Source organism: Capricornis sumatraensis, chromosome 3, assembly GCF_032405125.1.
Source record: "Capricornis sumatraensis isolate serow.1 chromosome 3, serow.2, whole genome shotgun sequence".
NCBI lineage: Eukaryota > Metazoa > Chordata > Mammalia > Artiodactyla > Bovidae > Capricornis > Capricornis sumatraensis.
Window position 1 is genome coordinate 138,940,300 of NC_091071.1, and position 15,098 is coordinate 138,955,397.

The 15,098-nt window shown below is 37.2% G+C and overlaps 1 protein-coding gene across 2 annotated transcripts in view; it reads right to left on the reverse strand.

The window, feature by feature from the left end:
- NDUFS1 (NADH:ubiquinone oxidoreductase core subunit S1) overlaps positions 1–15,098 on the reverse strand; it is a 33,184-nt gene that overhangs the window by 12,703 nt on the left and 5,383 nt on the right. For both annotated transcript variants that reach the window (XM_068966951.1, XM_068966952.1), the window contains exons 4-13: positions 14,815–14,922; positions 14,058–14,134; positions 13,353–13,434; positions 13,131–13,261; positions 12,518–12,703; positions 9,802–9,936; positions 9,016–9,130; positions 6,182–6,327; positions 5,702–5,830; positions 1,891–2,020 (exon numbers count right to left, since the gene is read on the reverse strand). In XM_068966951.1, the coding sequence (XP_068823052.1) occupies positions 1,891–2,020; positions 5,702–5,830; positions 6,182–6,327; positions 9,016–9,130; positions 9,802–9,936; positions 12,518–12,703; positions 13,131–13,261; positions 13,353–13,434; positions 14,058–14,134; positions 14,815–14,922 (1,239 nt within the window). The remainder of the gene's footprint in view (positions 1–1,890; positions 2,021–5,701; positions 5,831–6,181; positions 6,328–9,015; positions 9,131–9,801; positions 9,937–12,517; positions 12,704–13,130; positions 13,262–13,352; positions 13,435–14,057; positions 14,135–14,814; positions 14,923–15,098) is intronic.

The window sequence follows — 15,098 nt, forward strand, 5'->3', positions numbered from 1 at the left end:
ACAATAAGACAGGGTTAAAACAAAATAATACCTCAAATCAGGATTCTCCACAATAACAAAAGGCAGTGTCTAGACATCCTTGGTGGTCCAGTGGCTAAGACTCTGTCGTCCCAATGCAGGGGGCCAGGGCTCAATCCCTGGTTGGGGAACTAGATCCCACATGCCACAGTAAAAGATCTTGCATGCTGCAACTAAGGCCCTGCACAGCCAAATAAATACACTAATTTAAAGGGGGAGGAGGGCCCATATCTATAAAGTTCAGAGGGAAAAACAGAAGTATAACCCAAGATCTTTACATTCTGCCAAGGCTCTCATCAGGAATAAAATAAACATTTTCAAGCAAGAAAGAACTTAAGAAATGGTGTACCTACATCTCTTGGAAAAAAAAAAAAAAACAAAGAAATAAGAAGCCTAAAAGCTCTGAACTTCAGGTGGCAGATAAAAAAAAATTAAATAAGGAATTTAGTCATGAAAAGGTCATATAAAAAGACCAGTGAAATTTCTTTAAGGAATAATAACTCTTGCTGTAAAGAAAGACTTCACTGAAGTTTAAAATTTAATTCTTTCAGCTTCACATCATTTTCTTTTTTGATAACTTCAAGTAAAATTAAACTCTGGTTAAAAAAAAAAAGAGCCGAGTCCCAGAGAATAGCAAGGAGAGATAAGAAAGTCTTCCTAAGTGATCAATGCAAAGAAACAGAGAAAAACAATAGAATGGGAAAGACTAGAGACCTCTTTAAGAAAATCAGAGATACCAAGGGAACATTTCATGCAAAGATGGGCATAATAAAGGACAGAAATGGTATGGACCTAACAGAAGCAGAAGGTATTTAGAAGACGTGACAAGAATGCACAGAACTATACTAAAAAGATCTTAGTGGCCCAAATAACCACGATGGTGTGATCACTCATCTAGAGCCAGACATCCTGGAATGCAAAGTCAAGTGGGCCTTAGAAAGCTAGTGGAGGTGGTGGAATTCCAGTTGAGCTATTTCAAATCCTGAAAGATGATGCTGTGAAAGTGCTTCACTCAATATGCCAGCAAATTTGGAAAACTCAGCAGTGGCCGCAGGACTGGAAAAGGTCCGTTTTCATTTCAATCCCAAAGAAAGGCAATGCCAAAGAATGCTCAAACTACTGTACAACTGCACTCATCTCACACGCTAGCAAAGTAATGCTCAAAATTCTCCAAGCCAGGCTTCAACAGTATGTGAACCGTGAACTTCCAGATGTTCAAGCTGGTTTTAGAAAAGGCAGAGAACCAGAGATCAAATTGCCAACATCCACTGGATCATCAAAAAAGCAAAAGAGTTCCAGAAAAACATCTACTTCTGCATTACTGACTATGCCAAAACCTTTGACTGTGTGGATCATGACAAACTGTGGAAAATTCTTAAAGAGATGGGAACACCACACCACCTGACCTGCCTCCTGAGAAACCTGTACGCAGGTCAAGAAGCTAGTTAGAATAAGACATGGAACAACAGACCGGTTCCAAATTGGGAAAGGAGTACGTCAAGGCTGTATATCATCATCCTGCTTATTTAACTTAGAGCCTGCATGCTGCAGTCCATGGGGTTGCAGAGTCGAACACAACTGAGCGACTGAACTGAACTGAAATAAAAATGTAGAGTATAATTTCATTTTTTGCTTACCTATCCATCCATCCTTCTCTATATAAATGAGAGATGACCATAGGACATCTCATCAACAGTCGTTTGTAGTGGGATCTTTGATTATGTTTACTTTCTTATATATTATTTTCTATACTGTTATACATATATTTTAACAGCAATCTCATAGTTATCACGAAAATAATAAATTAAAAAAATAAGACTTAAAAATCATATACATATAACTTTAAAATATTATAAATGTAACTAAGAGCACCTGGCTGAATGGATGGCTACCCGAAGCAATGTCTTGAAGAATTCTGGGAGAATCTCCCAGATGGTCATATCTGTAAGTGAGATCCACTGGGCTGCCTATTAGGGCCACTTTTAAGTCATTATGAAGCCAGCTGAAATAAAAACAATGAAGTTTTTAGAGCTAAATCACTAAGTCAGTACAGTTACTGGTCTCATCAATGCTAAGTGCTACATCTATTTAAATTTAAAAATGTTAAAAAGCATTAAAGCTTTCCCCAAACATTAACAGATATTATTGTGTACTTTTCAAAATAAAGTGTTGTAAAAATACAGGTATACCTGTGTTTGGTCGCAGACCACAACAATAAAGCAAATATCTCAATAAAGCAAGTCACACACAGTTTTTGCTTTCCCAGGGCATATACAAGTTATGTTTATACTACACTGTAGCTTATTAAGGATATAAAAAGTATTATGTCAAAATAACAATATATACATCTTAATTAAAAAATACTTTATACTGAAAAAAATACTTTATTGCTAATAAATGCTAACCATCATATGAATGTTTAGCAAGTGGAAATCTTTTTGCTGGTAGAGACGCTTGCCTCAATGTTGAAGGCTGCTGAATAATCAGGGTGGTGGTTTACTTAAGATTAGAATGGCTGTAGCAATTTCTTAAATAAGACAACAGTGGACGTTACTGTATCAATTAACTCTTCCTTTCATAAGCCATTTTTCTGCAGCATGCAGTGCTATCTGATGGCATTTTATTCACAGTAGAAATTCTTTCAAAACTGGGAGTCAATCCTCTCTAATCCAGCTGCTGCTTTATCAACTTAAGTGTATGTCACATTCTAAATCCACTGTTGTTATTTCTACAATTTCTTTATAGAATCTCTACCAGGAGCAGATCCTATATCAAGAAACAACTTTCTTTTTGCTTATCCTTAAGAAGCAACTCCTCATCCATTAAAGTTTTATCATGAGATCACAGCAATTTAGTCACATCTTCAGACTTCAGTTATAATAACTCTAGCTCTCTATTTCCACCATATTTGAAGGTATTTCAACTGAAGCCTCTCAAAGTCATCCAGGAAGGTTGGAATCAACTTCTTCCAAACTCCTTTTTAACACTGATATCTTGACCTCTTCCCAAGACTCAATGTTCTTAATGGTATCTAGCAGAGTGAATCCTTTCCAGAAGGTTTTCAATTTACTTTGCCTAAATCCATCAGTAGAATCCTATATATGGCAGCTACCTCATGCGAAGAGTTGACTCATTGGAAAAGACTCTGATGCTGGGAGGGATTGGGGGCAGGAGGAGAAGGGGACGACAGAGGGTGAGATGGCTGGATGGCATCACTGACTCAATGGACGTGAGTCTGAGTGAACTCCGGGAGTTGGTGATGGACAGGGAGGCCTGGCGTGCTGCAATTCATGGGGTCGCAAAGAGTCGGACACGACTGAGCGACTGAACTGACAGCCTTCTGAATAAGTATTTCTCAAATAATGAGACTTGAAAATTGAATTACTCCTTAATCCATGAGCTGCAGAATGGATGCTGTGTCAGCAGGCACAAAACAAGATTAATCTTATTGTATATCTTCATCAGAGTTTTTGGGTGATCAGGTACAATTATCAATTAGCAGTATCTTAAATCTTTTTTCCTGAGGAGTAGGTCTCAACAACGGGCTTAAAATATTCAGTAAACCATAATGCAAACGGATGTGCTGTCAACGAGGCTTTGTTGTTCCATTTATCAAGCACAAGCAGAACAGGTTTAACAAAATTCTCAAAAGCCCTAGGATTTTCAGAATGGTAAGTTGAGCACTGGCTTCAACTTAGAGTCACCAGGAGCATTAACCCCTAACACAGCCTATCTTTTGAAGCTCTGAAGCCAGGCACTGATTTCTCTTCTCTAGCTATAAAAGTACTAGGTGGCACATTTTTCCAATAAAAGGCTGTTTTGTCTACACTGAAAATCTGTTGTTCACTGAAGCCACCTTCATTATCTTAGCTAGACCTCTGGGTAACTCGCTGCAGTTTCTAAATTAGCATTTGCTGCTTTACCTTGTACCTTTATGCTATGGAGCCAGCTTCCTGCCCTAATCTCATGAACCAACCTCTGCTAGTTTTAACTTCTCTTCTGTAGCTTCTTCACCTTTAGAAATGAAGAGAGTTAGGGCCTTGCTCTGGATTAGGCTTTGACGGAATGTCATGGCTGGTCTGATCTTCAATCCAGACCACTCAAACTTTATCCACATTAGTAATAAGGTTGTTTTGCTTTCTTCTCATGCACTGCGCACTTTGGAGTAGCACTTTAAATTTCCTCTGCATTCATGACATGATTGTTTGGCACGAGAGGTCTGTTTTTTGGCTTATCTATGCTTTCAATATACCTCCTTCAATAAGTTTAATTATTTCTAGCGTTTGATTTAAAGTAAGATGTGCAAGACTTCCTTTCACTTGAAAACTTATAAGCCACTGTAGGTTATTAATTGATCTACACTCCACACTATTGTGTCTCAGGGAATAAGGAGACCCAAGAAGAGGGACAGACATGGAGGAATGGCCAGTTGGCAGAGTAATCAAAACAAACCAACATCTACTGATTAAATTCACCATATTATATGGATATGGCCTATGGTGCCCCAAAACAATTACAAGAGTAACAGCAAAGATCACCGATCAAAGATCACCATAATAAAATGTAGTAATAATAAAAAAAAGTTTGATATATTGTGAGAGTTACCAAAATATGACACAGAGACACAAAGTGAGAAAATGCTGTTGGAAAAATAGCACTGAAAGACTCAATCAACAGCTGCCATAAACTTTAAATCTGCAAAAAACAGACTATATCTGCAAAGTACAATAAAGCAAAGTATAGCAAAATAGGGTCTGCACACACCAAGTAAAGTCAATGAATTAACTTGCTGTGTTAGAATGCTAACTCTAAGCTAGCTATAAACAAAGACTTTAATTTTAGAATAAGTGACGTTTTTATTTTGCCATATTTACACAGCAGAGTCCTAATTATCTGTTAAGATCATTTAAATAAAAGTTCATAAAAAACAAACTACATCATTCATATTTACTGTCTATTGACAAGGAAGTATGGATCCAGCTCCTCCAAAAATATTAATAAATGTGGTGACCATATATTCTGGTTTGTCAGAGACAGTAGGGGTTTTTATCTGTCACCCTGGAATAATAAATCCCCTTTCTACTCTCAACATTGTCCCAGTTTAGACAATCAACTATATGGTTGAGCTATTACAAGTCTCTAAGATATAAAAAGATAGAGAGGCATTTTACAAAATAACTGGCCTGTAGTCTTCAAAAAAAAAAATGTCAAAATGCAAAAAATTATGGAAAAAATTCAGTGAAATTTAAGCACAAATAGATAATAATACTATATCAATACTAAATTCTTGATTAAATAAAGAATCAAATTCTTAAATGGAGAATGTCCTTGTCCCTAGGAAACCCACACAAATGTGTTTAGTTTGGGATTAAAAGGGCATACAACCTACTTTCAAATGACTATGTTCACACAAATATATAGATGGAGAGAAAAGAAATATAAACATTAGCATTGATTAATCTGGGTGAATACTACACAAACATAGGTAAACAAAGTTGAGCTATTTCAAACTAAAAAGATTAAAAAAATGAGCAGCAGGGAAGAAGTGGGAAATGGAGCTGTTAGAAACTGCCCTTCAATTACCTTTCAGAATCTCACTCCCACTATTAGGAATCAGCTAAGACAGTCATTTTTCATATATAAAACAAATTATCATGTAAATGTTTTTATAACTATTACTAACCTCTTTCGAATTCTAGCATTAAATAGTGGTGCCTCAAAACGTGGATTTGTACCAACCAGAAGGACAACATCTGCCTCCTCGACACCAGCGATTGTAGTATTAAGAAGATAACTGGAACGTAGATCTGTGCTAGAAACATAAAATATAAAATTCAAGTTTACTTTAAAATTAATAGACTGACAATCCACGAAATACTCTGTCATTAAACCCATGGCTCACTGCCTGACAAAAAAATTTTGGAAGTAGTCTTAAACTGCATCAAAAGTTCAAATACTTTATTAATAATTAGATTTTCTAATAGCTCCTGGTTTGACTTTGGTATATATGTGAAAATAACCAGTAGGTATGTTGGAGTATCCAAGCTGTCACATATAAGTCACTGATGCCACAGATGTGTTGATTTAAGCACAACCTATAAACAGAAAGAAAAAAAGAAAGAAAGAAAACAAAACACTTAGATCCTAGCCTCAAATTTCTCACCCAGCTCCTGCAGTGGGGAAGACCTCTTCAGTGCACAGGGTGTCAGAATCCACTCTATTAAGTAAATCCTTGAGAGCTATGAGGGCTTCAGCATCCACCAAGCCACCTGCAACTGCTGCCACATCGTTGCCTTGACAACTCTGCAACTAGAAATGGATGAAAAGGCTATCACCAAGAAATCTTCGTTCAGAAAAAGACCACAATGACTCATTCAGAAAGCAAAACAATAACGTCATTTTCAAGTAAAATAAAAGCAACAAACTTCTAACAAAAAAGCTTTTCACACTAATTATTAGTCTGAAAGTGAGAAGCAGAAAAGTGTATGTGGGGCCAAGGATAACAACATCTGCTTGTAATAAAGTTGTTTCTTTTAAATTAGGAACAAAAGGCCTCAAAATGAGGTCTGGAAGATGAAGACTTCGGAGTTATATAGTTAAATACAATCTTCTGAAGCATCTGTCATTCCTTCAAGCCCTTTATGTATTTTGCTCTGGCAAGCCGGTTATTGGCTCATCTACTAAAGAGACCATCAGATGCATTCTTCATTCCCGGTAGTGTTTCTGATCCCTAGCATTTGTCTTTTTTCTTAGAATTTCCATCTCTCTGCTAACATTGTTCATCCATTTTTGTATGCGGTCTTCTCTTTCCAATATAGTCTTTAACATTTTAGTCATAGTTTAAAAAATACCTGGTCTGATACATCCAATAGTCTTATCACAGATGACTCTGGGTCTAATGCTTGTTCAGTCTCTGCAAGCTGTGTTTTTACCTTTTAGTATGCCTTGAAAGTCATTGCTCAAAAATGAATGTGAGGTACTGGGTAAAAGGAACTGAGGTAACAGGTGTTTAGTAAATATGGTGGTGAGGTTGAGTGGGCAGGGAAAGTATTTTCTAGTCCTATGATTAGGTTTTAGTCTCTCAATGAGCCTGTGCCAGTGGGCAGTGAACTATCAGTTTCTCTCATCCCCTCCCCAACATGGTATAGGACTGCAAGAAGTGGCTGAGGTTAGGTATTTCACTTCTCTCGGGTAGGCTAGGCTCTGATTAGAAACCCAGCAAATTAGGATCAGGGCTTCCTAGGTGGTTCAGTGGTAAAGAGTCTGCCTGCCAATGTGGGGGCTTGGGTTATGACCCTGGGTCAGGTAGATCCTCTGGAGACGGAAATGGCAACCCACTCCAGCATTATTGCCTGGAAAATCCTGCAGACAGAGGAGCCTGGGGGAGTCTAGAGTCCATGAGATTGCAAAGAGTCAGATATGACTTAGCAACTAAACAAAGAAGTCATCTTACCTAGGTAATATGGTAGCCCTGGTAGACATCCCTCCAATGTGCTCTTTCATATATCATGTTCTGAATAACTACCCAAAGCAACATACAATAATTGCCTACTAAATGACTGTGGAAGTAGGAACCATGTGTTACTGATCTTTATATCCCTACATCTAGCATGACATCAGATGGCTCTCAATAAATGCTTCTTAAATGGAAGGTAATCCTGGTAATGTGTGGATCACAATAAACTGTGGAAAATTCTGAAAGAGATAGAGCACCTGACCTACCTCTTGAGAAACCTATATGCAGGTCAGGAAGCAACAGTTAGAACTGGACATGGAACAACAGACTGTTTCCAAATAGGAAAAGGAGTACGTCAAGGCTGTATATTGTCACCCTGCTTATTTAACTTCTATGCAGAGTACATCATGAGAAATGCTGGGCTGGACGAAGCACAAGCTGGAATCAAGATTGCCAGGAGAAATATCAATAACCTCAGACATGCAGATGACACCACCCTTATGGCAGAAAGTGAAGACGAACTAAAAAGCCTCTTGATGAAAGTGAAAGAGGAGAGTGAAAAAGTTGGCTTAAAGCTCAACATTCAGAAAATGAAGATCATGGCATCTGGTCCCATCACTTCATGGGAAATAGATGGGGAAACAGTGTCAGACTTTACTTTTTTGGGCTCCAAAATCACTGCAGATGGTGACTGCAGCCATGAAATTAAAAGACGCTTACTCCTTAGAAAAGTTATGACCAACCTAGATAGTATATTGAAAAGCAGAGACATTACTTTGCCAACAAAGGTCCATCTAGTCAAGGCTATGGTTTTTCCAGCGGTAATGTATGGATGCGAGAGTTATACGGTGAAGAAAGCTGAGCGCCGAAGAATTGATGCTTTTGAACTGTGGTGTTGGAGAAGACTCTTGAGAGTCCCTTGGACTGCAAGGAGATCCAACCAGTCCATTCTGAAGGAGATCAGCCCTGGGATTTCTTTGGAGGGAATGATGCTAAAGCTGAAACTCCAGTACTTTGGCCACCTCATGCGAAGAGTTGACTCATTGGAAAAGACTCTGATGCTGGGAGGGATTGGGGGCAGGAGGAGAAGGGGACGACAGAGGATGAGATGGCTGGATGGCATCACTGACTCGATGGACGTGAGTCTGAGTGAATTCCAGGAGTTGGTGATGGATAGGGAGGCCTGGCGTGCTGCAATTCATGAGGTCGCGAAGAGTTGGATACGACTGAGCAACTGAACTGAACTGAATCCTGGTAAGAGGAAACACGTGAAGAGAAACAATAACCCCTCTTCATTAGAAAGATGTTCCCTGTGGGACTTTGCTGGTGGTCCAGTGTCTAAGACCTTATGCTCCCAATGCAGGGGGCCTGGGTTCAATCCCTGGTCAGGGAACTAGATCCTACATGCCACAACTAAAGAGCCCACATGCTGCAACAAAGATAGAAGACCCTGTGTGCCATAATGAAGACCTGGCACAGCCAAAAAAAAAGATGTGTCTTGGAAACCACAAATACAGTTATTCTATATTTCAATTGTTTACCATTCCAGCTACACGAGAGAGTGCATCCTCCCAGGTGGTATGTGTTAAAAGTCCCTTTTCATTTCTGACCATCGGTTCGGTAAGTCTTTGACGTTTTAGCCCATCATAGGCAAATCTAGATAACAGAAATTACACCATTTGTGGAATCTTTCTAAAAAGGCAACTATTTTCAAATTTAAAATCTAAAAGAAATGTTATTTAAATACAGTGTTGGTTAAAAGTAAAATAGAAGAATAAATACATGGATACAAATAATTATTCCAGATTTCTTTGGAGATAAATTAATATTTCACAAACATTTTCTGAAACTCAAATGCCACCTAAAATGTTTGAGTTCTTATCATTTATTTTCAGCTACCCAAAGAAACTTAAAATTATAATACGTTTGGTAGCTGAGAAAGCCAAATCATTTATAAAACCTGAGTATCTCTAGATATTTCATCAAAATTATGTTATGCAAACTCAAACTTATATTTAGCTTCTATTCTCCAATGAAAAAGAGACAAACTGAAATAGATTAAGTATCTTAATTTACTTCAATTTCTCCATCTAGAAGAAAAAAAGATATTTCTGAATATGAAAACCAGTAAATATGAAAGCCAGTAATATACCTAGGATTATTATTGTCAGTTTTGTCCAGTTCACTGTATATCCTAACAATCCCGATTTCAACAGTCTATAAACAGTAACTTGCAAATATAAAAGACTGCTCCTTAAAATGAAAATTATTATAAAATTTCCTTTAAATCAACTGCAAAAGTTAAAGGAAAAAAACACATCATATACCTGGTTTTATCAGAGATCCACTCTTCATTGATGTCCTCATGCATCCTTGGCAAAATCCTCATTACCTCTCCAGTTCTTGTGCTGACCACAATATTACTTCCAACTGCATCCATTACATCAATGGATTCTGTCTTTCTAAGAAAATAAACACATATATTTACTAGTTGATTTTGAGAATAAATGGACAAAGTTTCTGTTACCTGGTTTACCAAAATCAAAAAACTTTACATATACTTTCCTTTCCTTACATATATACACACACACTCTCATATTTGAGCAGACCATAACACAAAAACAGAAGCAAGTTATCTAAAACAGTTATCTAGTAATCTGAAACAGAAGCCAGTTGGAAAGGCTGTAAATAGCCAAACTGTGAAAACTTGACTATCAAAATAAATAAATTTTTGGGTATGGCTGATTAAGGAGCTTGACAAATCCTCCCTCCAAAAGCAAAAATAAAGCTAGACAAAACTGACAAAAGTAACCAACTCAACTCTCTGGAGAGCTAAAAAAGCAAAACCATGTGAAGGTTTTATGTTTAGAGAAACTGCTGAACTTCCAGAAAGAATGGTGGAAACCAGTGGTGTTCTGGCTTGACACTGTTCTTATTGCCCTTCTCACCACCTTGAACTGGAGGTTCTGGTAGGATGGGGCAGGCTATGAAGATAGGGGATTTTTTCTTGCAGACAAAGACTCACTTGATTTGGAGAAATGGGAAAAGTTGTCTGCAGAAGTGATACCTTGGAGGTCACTGAGCTGAGGAGCGTCAAGGACCTACTAGCATGAGGCTGCAGTCACAGTCAGGGTAAGCATTCCTAGTGGAGGCTGCACAAATGTGACCAGAGACAGCCCAGGCTATTCACACTCTCCTGGACAACACAGAGACCCAAAAGACCTAATGTAAACTACAAGTTGGGCAGAGTTGAAAACAGCCTGAACTCTGAATATGCTTTTCTATCCACACACAAGGGCAACCCACATGACTCAGTGGTAAAAGAACCTGCCTGCAATGCAGGAGATGCAGGTTCAATTCCTGGGTCGGAAAGATCCCATGGAGAAGGAAATGGCAAACCACTCTTGCCCATATTCTTGCCTGGGAGATTCCATGGACAGAGGAGCCTGGCAGGCTACAGTCTATGGGGTCCCTAAAGAGTCAGACACAACTTAGCAACTAAACAGGAACAACAATCCACGCACAGATCCACTGGCAGAGGATGGAAGCTTTACTGGCTCAAAGAATTTGAGCATGATCATTATCAACTACAGACAGAGAAGCAACTCCTAAGAAGCCCTGCTTAAAAATAAAAACAAGAATATTAAAATGTTCAATGAAAGAAGGAAAGTCGTGTTTAAAGATGAAAGAGAAGAACTTCCCTGGTGGTGCAGTGGTTAAGACTCTGAGCTCCCAATGCAGAGGACCTGGATTCAATCCCTGGTCAGGGAACTTTAGATCTCACATGCCACAACTAAAGATCCTGCATGCCACAACTAAGACCTGGCACAGCCAAATAAATAAATAAAAATAACTATTAAACAAAAGATTAAAGAGAAATATAAAACCATGAATCAACAAGTGAAGATTCCCAGTGAGGATACAAAAATTAAAAAAAAAAAAAGAAACAGAAATTCTGGAGTTGGAAAGTGTAACTGTAATAAAAAGCTGACTGTAGCAGTTCAACAGAAGATTTGGGATGGTAAAAGAATGAACTTGATATAAGTCAACAGAATCCATCCAATCTGAAGAACAAAGAGAAAAATGTTTTAAGAATAATGAATAGTGTCTCAGAGACCTGCTGCTGCTGCTAAGTCACTTCAGTCATGTTCGACTCTGTGCAACCCCATAGACGGCAGCCCACCAGGCTCCCCCATCCCTGGGATTCTCCAGGCAAGAACACTGGAGTGGGTTGCCATTTCCTTCTTCAATGCATGAAAGTGAAAAGTGAAAGTGAAGTCCCTCAGTCATGTTCGATTCTTAGCGACCCCATGGACTGCAGCCTACCAGGCTCCTCCGTCCATGGGATTTTCTAGGCAAGAGTACTGGAGTGGGGGGTCTCAGAGACCTATAGCAGATTAAATGTACCATCATATGTATTATGGAGAGGAGAAAAAACTCTCTACTTAAACTTTTCAGTTATGTACTGTCTTTTTTTATACATAAATACATGGTTCAAAGCCTGGAATTTTAAGATGCTCCCATATACTCTGGTAGGAGTTTAAAATTAGAGGGCAATTTAATATGCTTCTAGAACCTGAAAAGTATTCAAATTTATTTCAATGATCTATTTAATTTCTTAATCAGAAGAATCAGAGAATCAGAGAAAATGTAAATATATTTATCATAGACTTGTAATTATACAGAAATAAACTAAAGGTCTAATAAGAACTGATTAAATAATATATGATATGTATACATGGTTGAAAGTTTAATATACAATGAGAGGAAACTATACATTTTAAAAAATCAACACAATCTTACTCTTTGGAAGAAGTAATTAATTTTGTGATTAAGTACTCTGGAATTAATTTCCAAGGAAACAACAATTGACTTGCACAGGCTCATCCTATCTATCTAACAACCTACATTCCAGTAAAAGGGTTTTACTTTAAGCAAACAAAAACTAAGCAGACCAAAACAATTAGAACTCAGGAAGAAAATGAATCTTAAATTTTTTTTAACAGTATTGAAGTAAAGAACAAAAAATACAATGATAAATACCTTGTTTCCCAAGGCCGAGCGGTAAAGGCATAGGGCTTAGAGGTCAGGGCACCTACAGGGCAGATGTCAATGATATTGCCAGAAAGTTCAGACATGAACATCTTTTCAATGTATGTGCCAACTTGCATATCGTTTCCTCTGCCTGTAGTTCCCAAATCATCCACTCCTGCAATCTCACTTGCAAACCTACAGGATAAAAATGCACCAAACAACTGGTCAAAGCCGCAAAATTACCTCCTTTCTTATTATTGCAAAGATAATGATTTTCAAAACACTAAGAAAGTTGTTTTCAATGTTAAGTGCAGTCCCTGAATAAAAATTAATAATAAATGCTGGAATCTGAGGTATAACACACATACAGAAAATTGTACAAATCGTGTGTACAGCTCAACAAGTTATCACAAAGTTAATGCTTGTAGATTCTGATTTTTAAATCCAACTGAAGTTGCTATTAATTCACTCTATTGGCTTATGTAAAAAGCAACCAATACAACATCCCTCTTTTCCACCAAATAAAAGTCGCTATCGTTTCCAGTGTTATTATTCCACCAAGTTTTGTGAATATTAGAGCTAAGAATACAAATGATATTCCAAGAGACAGAAAAATAATTACCTGATGCAGCGAGTACACTGTATACATCTAGTCATAATGGTTTTTACCAATGGCCCAATGTTCTTGTCCTCCACAGCACGTTTCCCCTCTAAAAACCGGCTCCTATCACTTCCAAACATCATGGACTGGTCCTTAAGTAGATTACAAAAGAGTCAACCTAATTTTGCTAACAAAATTAAAACCTGAGACAACCAAAAGAATTAGGAAATTAAGACTACACACCTGCAGATCACATTCACCTCCCTGGTCACAAATAGGACAGTCCAGTGGGTGATTTGCTAATAAGAACTCCATCACACCTTCTCTGTAATATATAAACTTAAGTAAATTGCTGGCATTCAAACTGGTTTACATACAGGGTATTTAAATAACTGTGACAAGTGTATGTTCTCATTCAGTTAGTATGGATTTTATATTTACTATCAGAAACACCACTGTTAACTATCCTAAAAGTATTATTAAATACATAATTTAAAAAATGTTTATGAATCTGGAATAAAATATCATTGGAGAACCTAGAAAATTATGAGTTTTAACAACACAGAATTATCAAAAGTTGCTGAATAGGCCTCAGAAAACTCAGGTATTAATTCAGAAAAACATGAACGCAAAGCGAAAACAAACATGATCAGTGCCAGTACAATATCACTGCAATAATCTCAGATCAGTAAGCCCCAGACCCACTGCCATCATAAGCTGAGCAAAGTTCTAAACAAGGGTTTTTAATGCTGATTCCAGCACAGACTCAAAAACATAAACACCTGACTTCACCTCCTCTATGTGTACTTAGTTCCAACTGCTGCTAGAAGCCAAGCACAGCTTCTTCAGAGTCTGATACTGAATTTCTCATCTATAGGAAGGCCTACATTTTGAGATGTGCAATTTTCTGCCAAGAAAAGTCACTATGCTGAGTTAACAATAAAGTACCTGGCTTTCTTAGTTTTCTCAGAGTTTGTCAGGATATTCCAACCTTTCATTACTGGCATGGCACAAGCAGCTACAACCTGGAATTTCAATGGAGAAATCTCTAAGTATTTGTAATTATACAAATTTTATTTGTAATTATAAGTAATCCAATATATAAAAATATTAAATCATATATTTGAAAACAAGCAAAAAACAGAATATTTTTGAAGACTGAGTTTTTCAGTTTTCATATTTATGATAGTCTGGCACTTTACATTTCTCTTAAAAATAAGACATCACCTTAATTTTATTATAATAATTAATATGATGTTTTAATAAGAGGCTCTGAAACAGAACATCAAATAACTGTTTTGATGAGCAGGCACTACTGAACTAAAATTGCATAAGCCAAAACAGAGTTAAATTGAAAGTGAACCTTTTTTTTCACTGCAAGCCTTTTCTCTAGTGAAAAATGGTACAGTATAAGCACTTCCAATGTGTGTCATACAGTCATTTGGAAATACTGACTGCTCTAAGAAGATCTCTTTAATTTCTAAACATTACAATTATATAGGACTTGCACTTATAAAGTACTTTCTTCAATGTGTTTCCAGTTGTGAAATGAAGAGAATCAATCACACAGAAAATAAATTTATAGATAGAAGTAAACAGGACCAGACTCTTGGTTACAACAATACTGATTTTAAATAAAGTTTGCTACATAATTTAAAGTTTTCTACCTTCTACAGCATGGTGTGTAATTTTAGGTATTAAGTACCTTAGGAGCTTTCTCAATTTCAACAAGGCACATCCTGCAGTTTCCAGCAACAGACAACCTTTCGTGATAACAGAATCGAGGAATCTGCATGCCAACCTTCTCACAAGCCTAGAAAAGAAAGTAAAAAATATCTGCAGTAGAATAACCTGACCGTATTTGTGTCTTGTCTAAAACATAGGAAAAAGAAAACAAACAAAAATCAAACAACAAAAAAATGAGGCCATCCACTACTTATCTAATTACTCCTAACTCCAAATATCTGTGTCTTCATTCTACCTTCATCC